The 19,805-nt window shown below is 37.7% G+C and overlaps 1 protein-coding gene and 1 non-coding gene across 2 annotated transcripts; one reads left to right on the top strand and one right to left on the bottom strand.

Annotated features, from left to right (window-relative positions):
- Positions 1–430: 430 nt before the first annotated feature.
- On the bottom strand, positions 431–15,943 carry axin1 (axin 1). Its single transcript, XM_077734900.1, has 11 exons — positions 15,717–15,943; positions 13,066–14,013; positions 10,396–10,536; positions 10,190–10,286; positions 8,835–8,960; positions 6,034–6,347; positions 5,158–5,307; positions 4,903–5,085; positions 4,217–4,324; positions 3,069–3,218; positions 431–2,040 (listed from the first exon to the last, which is right to left on the bottom strand). Exons 2-11 carry the CDS (start codon positions 13,920–13,922, stop codon positions 1,914–1,916), a joined length of 2,253 nt encoding a protein of 750 aa, XP_077591026.1. The 5' UTR covers positions 13,923–14,013; positions 15,717–15,943; the 3' UTR covers positions 431–1,913.
- A 3,730-nt stretch (positions 15,944–19,673) lies between these two features.
- trnat-cgu (transfer RNA threonine (anticodon CGU)) lies at positions 19,674–19,745 on the top strand. The gene has a single exon. It is a non-coding gene; the product is annotated as a tRNA-Thr (tRNA).
- Positions 19,746–19,805: the final 60 nt, after the last annotated feature.

Here is a 19,805-nt window from a genome sequence, read left to right as displayed (position 1 = left end):
AGCCTTACTATACTATGTCGTTTTTTTGCGATAAAAAGCCTTACTATACTATGTCGTTTTTTTGCGATAAAAAGCCTTACTATACTATGTCGTTTTTTGCGATAAAAAGCCTTACTATACTATGTCGTTTTTTTGCGATAAAAAGCCTTACAATACTATGTCGTTTTTGGCGATAAAAAGCCTTACTATACTATGTCGTTTTTTTGCAATAAAAAGCCTTACTATACTATGTCGTTTTTTTTTAGATAAAAAGCCATACTATACTATGTCGTTTTTCGCGATAAAAAGCCTTACTATACTATGTCGTTTTTTTGCGATAAAAAGCCATACTATACTATGTCGTTTTTTGCGATAAAAAGCCTTACTATACTTCTTTTTGCATAAAAATATCCTATATAGTAATGTGATTATTTAATCATACTGCATACTGTTGGTTTATTGCATGTTTTTATTACCCTGGGTACCTTTTTTCTGTTCTCTTTTGAGGTTATATTGACTGTCTAATGACACTGCATGTTGTACATATTTACATACAAACCATCATAATACCCATAATAATAATAATATAATGATAATCAAGGCACTTTGATGTCACTTTATATATTTGAACGACATTTTTGAGGCTTAAAAATAAAACCCCTTCTGAAATAACTGAACAAATAGCAAAATGACATCCATAAATTAAAAGATAACCAATATATTAATTAGCTTTACACGGCAACTAAATCTCCAAACTCAATTCACCCTAACTGAGACACACCTAGCTTTTTTTTAAAGATTTCCTTCCATTTCACGTCCTATCCAAGACAAATCCCCCAAAAACTTCAACATATCGTTTAGAACGAGCTCCCATATTAAAGATACGTATTACAAATCTTCAAAAAAAAAACAGTTAAAAAAATCATATCGCGCTACGTTGACTTACCCCCAAGAGAAAAAAGGCTCGGTTGTTGCCACGGCAACATCTTAGTGGTCTAACGTTAGTGGTGGTACAAGTAGGAAGAACTTCAAGCTGTATTAAAAAAAATAAATTAAAAACAAACACTAAAGTCGAGCCTAAGTTGAATGTTTTTCCGGATGTTTTTAGCGTGTACATTCACGAGTTTTGCATCGAAATGCTACAAAAAATTCAACGAGGCTTACCAATGACCATGAAATTATACAAACCATTGCTCGTGCAATCTCTTTTAAAAAGAGACGCAGTACTTCTAGTCACCACAAGGAGAGGCACTGAATTTGCGCTGCTGGAATTTGCCTTGATTAAAAAAAAAAAGATCAGTTATGATATGATTTGTCAAGTTAAGATATCCAATTCAATCCATATGATGCATTTTATCATTAAAATGATAATTTAAAAGCAGCTTGCATAGATTTTCAAATCATTTTTCATAGTATTAGTTGGACGTAATTTGACTAAAACATGCCTAATATTAATTAAAATTAAAAATCATAATTTTACACAGTATTCATTTTAGGAAATATTATACCCCGATCATTGACTTGCTACAATAAGCCCCGCCCTAAAAAAAAAATTACAACTTAGGAAAAAAACCCTCCCGACTAAAAGTCTCCCCAAAAAATAATAATCAACTTTTAAGTGGCATGGAAAAATAAAGTCATCAATAGAATCCCTTTTTAAAAGGACTATGATGGTCTTCATTGGAGTGACTTCAATAAGTAGCAAATTTTTTAAATAGTTAAATAGATATAAAACCCTATTTGTTACCACAAACTGTACACACCTGGTATGAATACATATAAAAAAGACGCACAAATACGTGTTTTGACTGTAGTGATTAGAACAGCGTAAAAAAAGAAAAGAAATCGCAACGCTTTTCCGTCAGTAAACTTTACAAAACTACAACGCACTTCGTGTTTTGCTTTCCATTCACTTCCAGTTCACCTTCTGTCAATCAGTCAATCTTTTCCACTTTGCCGATGATCTTCTCCTCGAAGATTGGCAGTGTGGCATCGTCCTCGTGCACTTCCTCAAAAACCACCCCACAGTCAAACTCGTCACTCACCTTCTTGAAATAATACCTACATACAGAAACAATACAATATTAATAACAAAAAAAAAACAAGAAATAATACAGAAGGTGCTTTTTCCACAAGTGTTTAACTCAGTCACGGACAACAATAGACATCAACTTCGTTTTTTTAACCCTAACCCTTACCCTAACCCTTACCCTTACCCCTACCCTTACCCTTAACCTTACCCTTACCCTTACCCTTACCCTAACCCTTACCCTTACCCTTACCCTTACTCTAACCCTTACCCTAACCCTTACCCTAATCCTTCATTTTTTAACTCTAACCCTAACCCTTCATTTTTTAACTCTAACCCTAACCCTTCATTGTTTAACCCTAACCTGAACCCAAACCCTAACCTTTCATTTTTTAACCCTAACCCTTCATTTTTAACCCTAACCCTTCATTTTTAACTCTAATAAACCTTCATTTTTAACTCTAACCCTTCATTTTTTTTTAACCCTAACCCTTTGTTTTTTAATTCTAACCCGAACCCAGATCCAAACCCGAAACATAACCCTAAAAAATGGCCCACCCTAAAATGCAACAGATATACTTTTTTTCCTATTTGACTGGAGCGACTTATACTCGGGCGAGACTTATACTCGGGCGAGACTTATACTCGGGCGAGACTTATACTCAGGCGAGACTTATACTCGGGCGAGACTTATACTCGGGCGAGACTTATACTCGGGCGAGACTTATACTCGGGTGAGACTTATACTCGGGCGAGACTTAAACTCGGGCGAGACTTATACTCGGGCGAGACTTATACCCGGGCGAGACTTATACCCGGGCGAGACTTATAGTCGGGCAAGACTTATACTCGGGCGAGACTTATACTCGGGCGAGACTTATACTCGGGCGAGACATATACTCGGGCGAGGCATATACTCGGGTGCGACTTACACTCGGGTGTGACTTACACTCGGGTGTGACTTATACTCGGGCGCGACTTATACTCGGGCGCGACTTATACTCAGGTGCGACCAAAAAAACCAAAAAAATAATGTAGTTTGGTTAGAGTTGAAACTGACCTGTAGTTTCCCTTCTTGGTCAGCAGCTCTTTAAACTGGCCGAGCGTCACCAGCCGCCCTTTGACGGACGTCCTGTAGGGTATGGGTTCCCCGCAGAAGTAGTACGCCACGGTCATGCTGTCGCTCGCTTGCTTCTTAGCCGCTTTGTGCCTGCGGGGACGCAACAAAACATATGCGGCTCAGGGACGAGGCATTAACGACGCGCGATAACGGCATTGTGCAAAAGGTATGGAAATGTGCTGAAGGGAGAAAAGAAAACAAGGTGAAGGATGTTCTTGACGGGGAACCAGCTTACTAATGGGCAATTCACAGGGAAAAGGCTCACAAGACGTCCCAAGCTTGCCAAAGCCACGCATTTCCCTGGAGGCCATTTTAGCAAATGAGAAACATGACGAAAGACGCTCATTGGCAGTTAAAGGCAGTCACCGGAATTAATGAAACGAGACGTAGAGGAACACGTGACTAGTTTAACAATGGGGAAGTTAAGAAAACAATTGCGCTAAAAGGGAAGAGGTATTATGTTGGGATTTTGTTGAGTGGAAAAATATAATAATTCTATTTGTTTTGTTCTGTATTCGTTTGTGCGATTTTTCTGATAAAACAATGTGTCGAGAAAGGTTTAATTACCTTCAAATTAATATTTTGACATTTTCTATGTTAACAAAAGACAAAAATTACATTTTTTAAAACCTATAGACCGCAAGGAGATTAAATATTAAAAATATATACTTCATTTTAGTTAGATTTGGTAATTATAACAACATACAATTTCGGTAAATTGTGTTAAATGAGTAAAATGTTTGTGATTTTAAATTAATGACCAAGAATATTTATTTTTTTAAATCTAAATGGTATAAACTAATAACAATAACGTTTAAAACCATGCAAAAATGTATGAAAACGATAGAGAAAAATGTTAATCTGTTCTATTTCAGTGAATGACATATTTTTCTTCTAAAAAATATGGACTTAATTTAAGTTTGATGTAGCTTTCTTCGTCTATTATTAAAAAAAATAAAAGAAAAACCCTGTTATGTTGACAAGAGGTCAGCGAGTTCTATACATTCGATATGATGGTAACAAAGGGGCAGTGATGGGGATTGTGAAAGGGGTGAAGGCCAGTAAACTGAAGACGTAGGCGGACATACTCGGTCTCTGAGAGCTCGCACTCCGACACGGCAGGCACCATGCCGAGTGGCTGGAGCAAAGGAGTCCTGAGTGTGGCTCGACCTCGCTGGATCACCTCCATCACGTACCTGGAGGATGCCAACAAGCGCCATCTTGATTAGACACTCAAAAGACATCTATTGTGGAAATTTCACATCATGGCATAGTTTAGCTTCCCATATAGAATTTCCATTTATTATTCGTAGTGTCTTTTTACTGAAAAGAATGACACAATACTGTAAAAGTACTAAGCTAGCATTGCTTTGATGAGAAAACATGAATACACCTTCATAATTATCGTTCATTTCAATATTAATTGATTTAATCGGAACTGGCGCTTAATAAAAATAGAAAAATTACAGAAATTTTATTGTGTAGCTTGCTTTTGCCATCTAGTGGTAGACAGGCTTTGGTACAGTATTAAAAAAGTGTTCTGCTCTGTTTACATTGGGCGACATATATCAAGAATTTAAATACATTAATCAAATCTATCCTTTAAAATCATATTATTTGTGACTATAAATGCTATGCTAATGCTTATGAAGGAAAATAAAAATTTGCAGTTCAGCCTTCCTAGTTTAAACGGGTTATCTAATAGCAACTGCCTCATTTAAATTCATAAAAGGATAACGATTGGATGCCAAAAATTGTCAGTAAATTCTCTCACCGCTGTTTAGGCTGCACCGTTCCAGACATGATCATCTTCTCCTCTGCCAGCCTCCTCCGGACCTCCTCCAATTGGATGAGAGGACTCGGGGCCGGGTTGGGGGGCATGGTGGGGTCCTGGATGAAAGGATGGGATGGCTGGACGCCAGTATGGCCCGCCCCCTTTCTGGAGCCGGCGGTGCTCCTGAGATTGGACCATTTTTAACATGAGGAAATCTTGACAGTAAAAAAATGTAAATAAGGTCATGTGACTGACCCGTATGGACTCTTTTTGTGTCGCATCATCTCCTTCTGTCCTTCCATGAGCCACAGGAGGATCTTCTGCTTTTTCTCGGTGTCTTCTGGAGGAACTGTTGCTTCCTCTCCACGTTTGAATGCTCGTCTACATGGGGCACCATTTTTGTTGCTGCAAAAATGGTATGTTTGGGGGAAAAAGAAGGTTAGACTTTTAAAGAGAAAGTGACTATTTTGGGTATTGAAATTCTCATAGGGAAGAATAAAAGCATTATTTTGAACTAAAAAAATGTTTCAAATATATATGGCAATTTTCACATAGTAAAATAGAACTTGTATATAAGAATGAAGTAAATAAAAATACAATCACATTAAAATAATAAAGTAAAAAAGCACCACTCTTATGGCATCTATTAACTTAATTTGTGTAAAAAAAACTGCATTAAAACTGCATTAAAAAAAAAACTTGTCTGGGAGAAAATCCCTATAATTTCTTTATTATTTTAATTTTTTTAGATAAAAATAAAACAAATAATGTAAAAAAATATTTACTTAAAAGGTTTATTCATTTAAAATAATTAATTTAACTCTGAATAAAGATGATTGGTTCATTATTGGTGCTATTAAAATATTTATAGAACATTTACGCTTTAATATTAAAAAAAACAGTTAAAAATAGAACAAATAATGTATAAAAATATTTACTTCGAAGGTTTATTCATTTAAAATAATTAATTTAACTGTGAATAAAGATGATTGGTTCATTATTGGTGATATTAAAATATTTTTAGAACATTTACTCTTTAATATTAAAAAAAAAGTTAAAAAACAAAACAAAAAAGTTAAAAAAACAAGAGGCAGGACATCTAGTGCAGTCAATGGCAGCCAATATACATACCCAAAAGTTGCACAGTCCGTGTTTGCAGCTCCAGCACCCCAGGTCGACTCCACTTGATGAGCATGATGTTTGTAGTGGTGACCCAGCTCGCCCTTGACAACGTGCTTGCATGGATGTTTCCCCGGAGTCCCCCAAGCATCTGGCGAACGGGATTTGGGCGAATGGCGGCCCGTTCCAGGGGATTGACAGCCCGGGGTTTTCATGACTCGTTGGACGTGTTCGTCCAGGATGCTCTCGGGGTTCTCCTCGTGGGCGTCAATCAAGAAGGCGCCGTAGTAGTCGCTGTAATTCGCCGGTTGGACGTCCGCCTCTTCCTATTGGTCAAAAAAAGTAGGGTGTATTCATTTATGAAATATATATCTGAATACATTAGAATAGTAGGAAGGTTGTTTATTTATGCATTTTCTTTGTTTTTGGGTGTTGTAGTTGTTAATACTATGTCAAAAGTACTGTTAAAAAATCATTCTTAGATGTTTTAACTTCAATGGGAGATAATGAATTAAAAATAATAAGCATTGCTCAATTGCTGCTTCATAAAAAAAAAATAATAATAATAAATCCTCACCAACTAAATTTTTGTTGTACTATTCCGTTTCACTGTTAGTGTGATTTATTTTGTGTGGTGCACCTTGCCCAATGTCTCTTATTAAATAAATCAAACTGATTAAATCTTTGAATACTACAAATTTTTTGCATATTAGCTACTACAACGTGAAAAATGGACTCTGGAAATTGCTTTAAAATTGTCTAATTTGACAATTTCTCTCGTATAAGCCGCTTTCTGGTTCTAAATTTTGACGTCAATATTCATGCTTTTATTAAGGAGTACAAATGAGTTATTTTGAAGGGAAAATCTTTTTTACAAATCATCACAATTATCAACTGCATTAACTTGCATTATGGTATTTTGTGCATGTCAAGTCTAATTTATGCGCATATAAGCCATACCCTCAATTCAATCAGCATTTTTTGACCGAAAAATAGGCAAATAAAATACGGTAAATATGGAATTTGGAGAATTAAAGGCATTTTCTCCACAAGATGGCAGACTTATATCACTAGGACCCCAAAAAAATGTACATATACAGACCTGCCCTGGTGAAAAATGCACTTATATTCTGCCAAAATTGCCGCTAATATTTTTTTTGCATAGTAATTTTAAAGCATCCACAACTAAAAGCACCATATTTAAACTAAAAATATTTAATTATGTCATTTCAAAGGCAATTTTATGGACTAAAAATTCTGATTCACTCAAAAAACTGAAGACGTACAGCTGTAATTTTCACCAAAAAAGCTATACATTTCTACCCATATTGGGTGTATTGTATTTTTGGAGAAAACTGAGGGCAAAGAGGAGACTGTGAAGTTAAATCCTGCAAAATCCAAAGACTAAGGCAGCCGTTAGCGTGTTTTCATTGGCTTCTTCTTTTCATTCAAATCCAAAGCAAAGCAAAAAAGCAAAAGCAAACTCTTGGCTGGACGTACTGAGCCTCATTTCACAGTCGCCAAACACTTGATCGGCGTTCAAGTGACATCAAACCGTCGCCCGCCGCCGCCGCCGCTCTGTTCCCGGCTTACAAGCGCAGGTGCTCCATCTGATTGGCGCACAAAGCCAGATCGCCCACAGGCCGAAGCTCGAACCGATTCATGTCATGCTGTTATTTTATTATTATTTTTGAAAAGACTACTCGTTAATAGCTGGCCTCATTAATTCCATTGAGCTTTTCTTTGAAATCTTGGACACATTGACTGGTGCCTTTTGTGGAGTGTGGACAAACTATTGCATTTTTTTTTTTTTATCTCTCTAAACGTCTTGATCCCATTACAGAAAAACAGTATAAGCTTTTGGACTTTGTTTTGGTCTGATAAGTTTTTTTTTTAGATGACTGTCCATTTTGTTTGACTTTTTTTTACAGTTAGGAATTCTTTATAGTTCAATATCCCTTATTGAAACTCAGATTTATAGTCAGATGTGGCCTATTGATAGATTGTTTTTCTTTCATTTTGTGTAATTCAGGCAGTGCAATGTTTCGTAACCGGACGTTTGGTCGCCGGTCTTTTGGTACCTTTTGGTCGCCGGTCAAATGTACTTAGATATTAAACAGTACTTAGATATTAAACTCTCTCTTGGATATTAAACAGTACTTGGATATTAAACTCTATCTTAGATATTAAACTCTATCTTAGATATTAAACAGTACTTAGATATTAAACAGTACTTAGATATTAAACTCTCTCTCTTGGATATTAAACAGTACTTGGATATTAAACTCTATCTTAGATATTAAACAGTACTTAGATATTAAACAGTACTTAGATATTAAACAGTACTTGGATATTAAACAGTACTTGGATATTAAACAGTACTTAGATATTAAACTCTATCTTAGATATTAAACTCTATCTTAGATATTAAACAGTACTTAGATATTAAACAGTACTTAGATATTAAACAGTACTTAGATATTAAACAGTACTTAGATATTAAGCAGTACTTAGATATTAAACTCTCTCTCTTATATATTAAAGAGTACTTCGATATTAAATAGCACTTAAATATTGAATTATCTCTCTTAGATATTAAACTCTCTCTCATGAATATAATTTTGAAAGCTGGTTTCAACAGTAAATTGAATTGGAATTGATTTCTTAAAGGCTTTGAGAGAGATAGCCTCTCCTACGTTTGAGTACACAACACACAAAGCCTCCCATTGTGCGAATGGGATTCACGTGGTGAGGTGAAGGAACGGCCTCTTTTTTTTTTTTTTTTTAAGTGGACGAGAGAGGAAGAGACATACCAGTCGGAGCCTCCTGAGTCTTTCCTCGGTTTCTCTCTCTCTCAGGACACCCTCCAGGCGGAGGATCAGGTCTGCTGCAAAGCGTTCTGGAGCCACGTGGATGTCTTTTGGGATCCTGTTGGTGCGCTGAGGAGAGGAGGAATATCACGGCCTTAGTATCTATGTTGAACGTGTTAATTTGCCAATATTACTGGATGGGTAATGTAAAAACATTTTTAGAGCAGATCTGCTGCTTATTACTCGCCATAAATTGCAGTTAATGAGTTAAAAGATATTTAATGTTTAGCATAGTGCAATTATTCAAATCATACAAAAATGGCCTCTATGCATTTCTATTATCATGAAAAATTAAATATTATTTAGATGACACCAAGCGAGGAATTGAGAGCATCTTAAGTCTTTAAGATAAATTCTTAAATGTACATACAATCTGATTTGGTAATTTGTAAAATCAGTCATGATTCTTTTAGGAGTGTCAAACTCATTCTTGCATTGTGCGTTTTAAAAATCAAGCAAGTAAAAAAAAAGTTTGCAATATTTTAGCATTTTTAGAAGAATATTTTAGCATTTTTAGAAGAATATTTTAGCATTTCTAAAAGAATATTTTAGCATTTCTAGAAGAATATTTTAGCATTTCTAGAAGAATATTTTAGCATTTCTAGAAGAATATTTTAGCATTTCTAGAAGAATATTTTAGCATTTCTAGAAAAATATTTTAGCATTTCTAGAAGAATATTTTAGCATTTCTAGAAGAATATTTTAGCATTTCTAGAAGAATATTTTAGCATTTCTAGAAGAATATTTTAGCATTTCTAGAAGAATATTTTAGCATTTCTAGAAGAATATTTTAGCATTTCTAGAAGAACATTTTAGCATTTCTAGAAGAATATTTTAGCATTTCTAGAAGAATATTTTAGCATTTCTAGAATTTCCAATCTGCAATTTGTTATCATAGCAAAAAGCATGAAATTACAATTCACGCCATCCACACAAAATTATGCTATTGCCCCTCTAGCCTTTAATTGCAGACCTGAGCATGAAGGAGTATAATCACAGTAAAATGCAGTCAAATCACACCACCTCAACCCTGGCCAGCCTAATTAGCTCCTAGCCAGAGTCAACCACCTCATCTGTACGAAAGGCTGTCACAATCGAAGGGGGAGAAGCCTTCTCGTCTACTCCGTTTAGACAGCTTTCTCCTCACCACTATTCTTACACTCCCTCACGGGCCTCATGGCATAGTACACATGTTAAATATGCACCACCTCCAGGGGCATACGTGGATAGACAAATACAGCAGAGACAGACAGTTGAAAGAAATGGAGGATGGTGGAGCGAAACCATGAATAACTCACGGGGATCAGAGGCAACGGCACGCGCCCATTCGCCCGGGCGCTTTCGTGCATCTCACGCCGATGAGGTTTGTGGTATCTGTATGGTGGGATGCCATCTCTGGAATAAACAACAAGTAGTCACAATAAAAAAAAAATGAAGTCGGAGATGGGAGAAAAATAACATCATCCATATTCGATGGTGTTTTTGCTGAAAACAAAATACGTACATGCTACTGTCGGTGAGTGAAAGCGTGTCGGCGTCACTGGACAAGCTTTGCTGTTCGCTGTCGTTAGCGCTGGTGGCTGGAGCTAACGCGTGACCGGCGTTGGCGTAGTAGCGGTCGGCAGAGTCACGGCCAGGCGCAGGTCTGCAAAAAAAAAAAGGGAATAATTAATAAGGGTGTACCTCAAGGTAGGGTATTGGGTACTGGCCAAGTAGGTGTGTCTTACAAATTAACCAACTTGTGCTTTTCTCTAAAGGAAATATGATGTTGGATTTTTTTACTGATCCTACTTAATGTTTCAAAAACAACTCCATTGGAAATTAAACAAAAAAGTCTCCATTCGGCAAAACAATTCCATAATCAAGCGAAAAGAGCGTCACGATTTAGGACAATATGAGAGTGATCACGAAGGTTGTTGGATAGCGATCACCCCTGCATCAGCAATTTCTTAAGCGTCCTTCCAGGTCTGCATTCTGGGGTAAAGGTCAGTCCTGGCTAATTAAATGCTCAGATATACAGGGTGTCTCAAAGAAATGTACTCGCTTTTAGAATAAAATGTACTCGCTTTTAGAATAAAATGTACTCGCTTTTAGACTAAAATGTACTCGCTTTTAGACTAAAATGTACTCGCTTTTAGAATAAAATGTACTCGCTTTTAGAATAAAATGTACTCGCTTTTAGAATAAAATCTACTCGCTTTTAGAGTAAAGTATACTCGCTTTTAGACTAAAATGTACTCACTTTTAGACTAAAATGTACTCGCTTTTAGACTAAAATGTACTCGCTTTTTAGAATAAAATGTACTCGCTTTGAGAATAAAATGTACTCACTTTTAGAATAAAATGTACTCACTTTTACAATGACCAGAAAACTTTTAGTGAGTACATTTTATTCTAAAAGTGAGTAAAATTTTTTAAGACACCCTGTATATAATAGTATTACAAAATCACTCCAGCAATCCTCAAAATAAAAATTCCGATGTAATTAAAATTACTTTAAAATCAAATACCGACCGACATTTCTTAGACAACCCATGTCAAATTCCACCAAAACCGAGTGTTGCACATATTGAACATGTAGACACATTTGACATCACTCACATCCGCCACTCTCGACATTGCCAAGAATACTTCTGACAAGCCTTCTCACACATGAATTATAGATGTTGAACATGGTCTTTTTTTATTCACATCGGAAGTCCCAAAAGCATTCATTCAACCGGGCTGCTCATTCCCTGTTTAGAATGCACACGAATCCCAAAGAGAGAACGAGTCTCAATGAGAAACCTTTTGCAAGCGGCTAATTCCTTCAGCTTCCACACCACGGACTTAATAATGGAAATATATGCAACGGCAGAGTACGCCGCATGAAATAAGGGGACATGTGGGAATTATGAGAAGAAAAGGTGAGCTTTACAGAAAGAACTAAAGGTCAATAGAAAAAGGCAAGAGGAGTCTTTATATACAGCGCCCAAGCTAATCAATTCTTGCCCATGTGATCGCACCTTTACTCCTGTCTTTATATTATTTATACATGATAGAAGTGTGGACGCATACTGCAGAGTTGTGATGAGCAGATCTATTTTTTATTTATTTTTTATGTTGCACTATGGGTGAAATTTCAAACTATATTCATATTGATTTACCATCACTTTACTTGGTTGTGATCTTGAAGTCTGCAGATGGAACGTGTTTGTTTCACTTCATAGTTTGTTAGTTTTTAACATTTGCGAGTTTAATTCTTACAAAAAAAAATATTAGTAATTATTTAATGAATTTGCGAGGGTTTTCCTCTATGAACCATATTTTTAATGACTATAAATTCTGAAATTTTCTCCAAAATAGACAGGGCATCTTATAATACAGTGCGCCTTATATATGGGAAAAATGTCATTCATTGAGGGTGCGCCTTATAATGCAGTGCGCCTTATAATGCAGTGCGCCTTATAATGCAGTGCGCCTTATAATGCAGTGCGCCTTATAATGCAGTGCGCCTTATAATGCAGTGCGCCTTATAATGCAGTGCGCCTTATAATGCAGTGCGCCTTATAATGCAGTGCGCCTTATAGTTGTGAAAATACAGTACATGGAAAGTGTGATGGATCAATAGTACAGCAGAATTCTGAGCTAAAATGCTAAAAGCAGGGCTAAAGTGCCATTTCAGGGAGGCAAAATGTATTGCGGAAGAGATTAAACGTAGCTCCTGAATGGGCATCAATGGCAAGTGATGTTTATTTGGTCATTTTTTATTGTATTTGAGACGATACTGCAAAATGGAGAGGCTGGAGTCTGGTGGAATGTATTTTTTATCATGGCTATTATCAGCATAGCCTACATTTTGAAGTATACTGTCCTAATGAAAGCTTTGATAAGTTGTATGTACACTATATTGAAGAGCTCGTCAACAGTAGTAGCACACTTGGCCCAAAGTGGCAGAAAATGAAGCTGCCTCTCTGACTTAGGAGTGAAATCTCCCCTGAAGCCTCCTCATCCACCCCATAAAAGTACTTGGAATTCTTCATGCGCCATCTGCCTCTTATCTCCCCCTACACACTTCATCTCACATTTTGGGAAGCTCTAAAAAGGTGGCAAGAGGGGGTTATTTCCAATTCAGCAGTTAGCAGAAAAACGCTAAAGGGTTAGGAAGAAAAAAAATGAAGCGGCGAGGAGTTACCTGTACTCTTCGTTGAATCTTCCCGTGGTGCGATGCGATGGAATTTCGGTAAGAAGCCTTTGAGTGAGTCTACTGTTGGGTAAGAGGTGACATTCAGATGGTTCTTCTGGATCTTGGTCGCACTTCCATTCTTCGTGTTCATTTAACGTGGGCAAATAACCGCTTAGGTTCTTAGTTGTTCCAGATATTGGACTCTGATCTGCGTAGATTTTGGGACTCTCACCCCCAGCCTGAGCGTGTTCTAAATATATATCCGATTTAAGGAATAAAGGGTAGGTGTTTTCTTCCATAGTGGCTTGGATCTCGGTTTGAGCTTGGTCAAACATAGCCGGATCGATATGGAGCTTCATAACGGAATCTTTGATGTAAGACTTAGTCGCCGGTTTGATCTGCCTGGAAACAATGCCGTTATTATCCAAGATGTACTTCTTATAGATGGCTTTAGCTAGTTTTAGCCGCTTGTCGTCGTTGCCATCGCGGGCTTCCAGTTTGCGGAATCCACTGCAGGCGAACCAGAAATCCAGTAGGTCGGCGCAAGCTTCTTGTTTGAGGAAAGTCCTGAATAGATGGATACCGTCCTGGTCGTCCAGGAGAGAGTGAAGTGACTCCGCCCATCTCAGGTAAGGCGGTGTAGGTGAAGCGCTGCCCTCTGGCTCGTAGCCCAAATCCAGGTCGGGCCTCCTTGGCGTGGCCACAGATACTTCGCATTTCAGGTTTTTGCATGACTGGAAACCGGCGTTGTGAAACTCGGTGAGCACCAGTTCGCCCTCTTCTCCTGGGACTGGAGGTCTGGGGGCATCTTCATTGAAGCTGCCCCCCAGATCAACCAGGAAGCCACCTTGGCTGCTTAGGCTCATAGTCCAAGCATCTAAGTAGTACGTCCTTCTGGAGCCAGAATAACACGGTCTCTAGATTTAGGCAACTACTTACGCCGAGGGGAAGTAACTCCTGTATGGATGGGAAAATGTATACGTTAAACCCATAATACTCTTCTAATGGATACATTCAATTTCTATTAGAATTCTGCACTGTCAGCCTTCTGGTTTATTAAATACTCAAGGGGCCAGTTTTGAGATGAACAGAAAAATAAAAGCTAATTCAGCTAAATAAGAGGAATGTATCAGATACTGAATGTTTAAATGATAACTCAGCTTTATTTGGGTAATATTTTAACATTATGTTAACTGAAAAATAGCCATCAACATAAGTGATGCTACTTTCTGCCTAGCAACAGGAAGATCATAAGTATTTTTATTTTTTTTTAACAGACAAAAGTTTGTCAAAACAACAAATGATGATGAAACAATTACTTATCTAATGTATTTTAATTCATTCTTGTGACATAACTTGTCTGTTGTCCCCATAGCGGGGTTAGCTGCAGTATTATGATTATTTTTTTATTATGATTAGCTGCACTATGATTTCAAAGGTTGGATAAAAACAAATGCTTGTCTTTATGATGTTTAATGTATTGAATGAATTTCACCTCAGTTGCTCCAAGGTGTGGTTCTGAATTGTATTGAAAAGTATCGCTAGTAAATCATAACAATGTTTGCTACAGTCACCTTACCTGTAAAACTAATGAGTAGCTATAAATACCATGAAAGTGAATGTAAAGGTGACCTAAGGTGAAGTTGATTTTTTTTTTGTTTGGTTCATTAAAAACGCTCAATTGTGTGATGCATTTAACACTATTATCAAAATCAGCAGGTAAACAACTATATTAAACGCTATATGTTAAACTTGTAAGGTTAATCCAGACATTTTGGTCAGATTGATGAATTGGTGATGTTTTTTCAACTTGAACAAGGCTATCCCAGCAATATATAATAATTATTTTCTTTCACATAAACTTAAAGAAAAAACATTATCATTTTGTGCCTAGGAAAGGAGCCATTGACGTCAATAGACATCCAATCCATTTCAAGATGGAAGATTTCACTTGTGCAATGTTATTTAAAATGAATCTTGTTAAACATTTGCCCCAAAAGTTTCTTGTTTTTATCTAAAAACTATTTTAAATTCTGTAAACATGTCGTTCGAGAACCGTTCGTTTGGCGCATTGATATTTCACATAGCTTCACCTGACATCCCAGGTGTATATCATTAGCAGGTCCTGATAGGTAGCTACAACCAAAAATCCATCTACTAGCAAGTCCTGGCAGAGAGATAAAACAAAAAATACATCACCTGATCGCCTCATCGCCGTTTCCTAGGGGAAAATCTCGACACATTTATGTCAAAAAAGGACTGAAAAGCGAAGGCCAAAGTGGGGGAAGGGCACCCAAAACTAACTCGGCGTCCACACACACATTAGGATCCAGCAAGCAAGCAGGCCCCTCGGCGGTACACGGACAAGTGCACAACTTTGTGCCACTGTTCACCCACTGACATGTCCCCGCCACCTCCGCTCGTAAAGTAGTCCGCATGAGGGCCGAGAGCGACGCCGACACTTCCGCGACCGGCAGGACGATTCCTGCAACGTAATCGTGCACAATTTCCAGCGAGTACCGAAGCGATTACAGCGCTGGCGTTTAATCTCTTATCTCCCTCCCTCGCTCGATCGCTCCCTCGCCCCTTTTTCGACCGACTAGCGCAATCTCTCCTCCGCTGTCAGCGCGTCGCCCAAACAAAAGTGACAAATACTTCACCTTCTCGGCCCCGCGGATCGCAGCGGGCGTCTGGCCTGGAAGCAGCAGACGTCTCGGATGGTGCCATAGTTGTGAACGGAGATAGTTTTTTTTAAGCGTAACAAAGAGGAGTGTCGGTGGTTGTCAGCCTCTCCATGGCTGTCTCTCTTCTAATGTGTCTGCAGCAAGATTGTGCACAGTGCCCCTAGTGGCCAATACGAGCCTTGCTGCTACCCACAACTATACTACACTAGTCTGTATTCTAAATGGCAGGATTTGCCTTCAAAGAATGTCTAATAAATGTCATGCTATTATCAAATGATCTCATTTATCTATCATCATTTGTCAATGTGTGTCTATTTTTTTTTAAATAAATTAATATCTATCACTTTCTATTAAAAGATTTCTCTCTTTTCAGGTGTTCCTATTGAAAATGTATTTGTTTTCACCTGTGTTGCCTTCACGGACAGTCTGACATTCCAACATTTCTATATTTGTCTCTTTCAGGTGTTTCCTTAAGAGACTTTTAATTAAAAATAAAGAAAAAATCACTCATCTTGTCTTTGACACACCAAAAATCCTAATATAATTTATTTGGGAGAATTGGGCTATGTCTCTATAGGAACTATTAACTAAGAAACTATAAAGTATTACGATATAAAAGCAAAAGTTATGTGCGTGCGCATTAAAGTGTGGAATCACCCTGAGCTCACATCATGACTCTAAATAACGTTAATTAACAGCATGATCAATTCCTGGTTGTAAAGCATGGCATGTGTCAGAAAATGATTACATGAGGCGTCTTGTTGTTTTATTAGCATTTGCTCATAGTTAACTTGACAACAAAGGAAGAGACACTTTGCATCCCTTTTAACTCTGCGCAGCAATTTCCTGTGTTGTTGTGCGCAAAGCCCACTAGGCACTTTTAATTATGTCATCAGATGACTTTAAAGCCCGTGAGACAGAGACGGTCTGAAACAAATATGGTGCCAAAGAGGCCGTCTCAGATCTACTCGCATAACTGGCAGCTACATAGTTTTACCGCACCAGGGATAAAAGCTGGAACAGCATAAAAGATCGCCAAATTGATGGCGTATATGGATCAAAACACTCAAAAGGAACAGAAAATGCAGGGATTCTCTTCACATGATAAATTGTCGTATCCCCACAGTTGCCTTTTCAAACGTTTTAAAATTTTACCTGCAAGTTTAGACAGGTTAAACTAAGCTTTAAACTGCCCGTTCCCCAGAAAGTATCACTTTAAAATAAATGGATTGGACCTTAATGGCCGTCAATGGCAGCCAATGAGTTGATGGTTTCATTAAAATTGGTCTTTGTCCTTCTGATGTGAACTTAAATTGATTTGTCAGTGTTTAATGTGGAAATACACCCTTTTTGGTGTATTTTTTGTACATCAATAGTTATTTTTTTAGCCAGATCTGGCACTTTTATCACCATCAATGACAGCCAATGAGTTCCCACTTAATTTTTAACCAAAATTATTTTAAATGAGGACAAATAAGATTGGAAAATAATACTTTTGATGTTTATGATAAATGACAATTTACAAAACAGTACCCAAGAATAGTAAGAGATTAAATAAAATAAACTGGGTTTATCTAGTAAGTCAGTTGCAGTTCATTTTGCATTGTTTAATAACTAATGAGACATGTTATATTAAAGTACTACATTAAACTTCAGTCTGCTACATAATTGGATATTCTGTTTCATATCAGAGTAGAGTTTGTCATTGTACATATGGAGCCATGTAACATTTATAATCAGTCCTGTTTATTTTCCAGGCAGATAGGAAAGGAAAGATAATCTATAATTTATCATAAAATCAGGTATGTGTACCACAATTACCCGTATGAATTTTCAAGGATGCAATGCTGTTTTACCTTGAGCATGAATCCCTTTGCTCTGCATCCTTGAGTAGAACGTTTAATCTCTGAGGTTTCCATAGCAAATTGGAGATATGCTTCAAGTTGAAGTAAAGTCCATCTTGCTTTCATGATAGGAAAATTCCAGACAGAATGGGGAAGTGCCAGAATTGGACTTTTCCATCCATTTGTTCCTGAAACAGAAGTAGGGCCATGAAGTAGTTAGACTTAACTTTCTTTATTAAGCTTCAAATTTGGTGTGTTTATAGCCGAAATTCTCAATAGGACGAAAAAATTTAGCAAAAACCTTATGCTATTTCTCTTTTAAATCAAATGACAGCTTTTAATAGTCTTTTTTGTTTCAGTTGAACATGAATAGTTGGAAAATGGTTGCTAAAATCTGTTTTTATGCTAAAATGAGTGATAGTCAAGCAGTAAAAAGTAGGTTTTATTTCTTATATAAGCATATAGATGTCTTCAAATGTTAAAAATGAAGCGTCACATTCTTTGAATCAGACAAATTCCATGTTTTTTCTTCCCATTGGGATTCTCATAAGCCTTTGTTGTCTACGTCAATGCCAGTTTGAACGCTTGTGTTTAGGCCTCGGCTGAAATAGGCTTATCTCCGCTATGGTTGGACAAAAGATGTTTTTGGTGAGCGCGTCTGCAGTTGAAAGCAAACAAAGATGTCTTCCCTCAAAAAAAAAATGTTGAACGCAGAACAATATAATACAGAAATCTTCTTAAAACCCAAAACCCATAACTTTGACTATTTTGAGACTCTGGACGCCATTGAGGTATCTTTAAATATGACAAAAAAATATTTTATATTAATTTAACCTGCTTGAAAAATATATACCGGAGCCCCTTCTTTGTCCCGACTGAATATATCATGACTACCACGACTTGGAGTGGATTAAATGCGGGTTTTGTTGAACAAATTTCAGATTTTTTCAATGGATTTTCCCATTGATCAGGCCAAAGATCCACACATGGATGAATTGATTTAATAAGGTCCATCATAAGGGAGAAAGTGCATTGTCAGACTTTGGGGTGGGATGGAAAACTGCCATGAAATCAAGCTTTTTTTTGGTCTCCAGCTGCCCTTTCCATGGGATGCATATTTATCGCTCACATCAAATAATGCATCGAGCTTTTGATGACCGTCCAGACAAAGCAATGGCACCAAAACCAAGACACACAATGGACGACGACGAGTTCCGCCAAGGAACTAGACGTCCTACCTGTCGTTTTTTGCTTCCTCAAGGCTTCGCCGTGTTTCAACGCCGGATTCCGGCAACCTCCTTCGCGGTCCGTAGTGAAAACCGTCGCCATCTTTAATCATCAGCGACTCCATCTGTCGTGGGTTCTTCCTTTTCTAGTCCTCTCTTTTCTCTGTTCCAGCCCCTTTCTCTCTGTTGATGGTGACGGAATGGGGGGGGGGGTTGTATAGGGGGGTCTTCTCAATTTCCATCCGACATCAAAACGGCGTATCGACGGGCTGGCGGGCCGCCCAGCAGGGGGGCATCTCCAACATGCTGCATTGGCTGTTGTCCTGTTTCGCGCTTCACGTCGGCTGGCCACACGTGTTTTCCTCAGAGTCAATCAAAAAGCATTTGAATGCGTCATTTCAAATATTTTACCTTGATTATCCAGAACAGCGTATGAAAAAAGTGTATTATTATTATGTTTTTTTAAAAAGAGATTATATGCGCAACAAAAAATGGGATGAAAAAGAAAAAGTCTACCCTGTGATTGGCTGGGAATTTGTTCCAGGTCTGTACTGACTGTTTCCCATAGTGAGCTAGGCTCCAGCACCCCCTGTGGATGAGCCAGAGCGATGGAAGATGATGAGGCAGATGGGGAAAAAATTGCATCTGCTTTCACATGTCAGTTGGATTTCACACATCATGTCTGATGACATTTAGGGTCACATTAATGGGGACCCTCCTCACAATGAGTTTGGTTTCTTCCAGTTGAAATAAGTTGCTATGTCATGTTTCACATAATTAGAAAAAGTTGACTCACCAATATCTAAGTCAGACGTGTGGTCGGCTTAGTGGTTATATAGGATGTATGTGACTCACAAGGCGCAGGCGCGGTGGCCAAGTGGTAAGGCGTCGGTCTCGTAAACCGAAGATCGCGGGTTCGAACCCCGTCCGTGCCTTTTGTGTAGACTGACTTGCATTACACACTTTCACATTTGACTCGTTGTTCTTAAATCGAT

Source organism: Stigmatopora nigra, chromosome 15 (assembly GCF_051989575.1).
Source record: "Stigmatopora nigra isolate UIUO_SnigA chromosome 15, RoL_Snig_1.1, whole genome shotgun sequence".
NCBI classification, from domain to species: Eukaryota; Metazoa; Chordata; class Actinopteri; order Syngnathiformes; family Syngnathidae; genus Stigmatopora; species Stigmatopora nigra.
The sequence above is the reverse complement of the archived record's forward strand: the minus strand, read 5'-3'. Positions and strand labels throughout refer to the sequence as shown.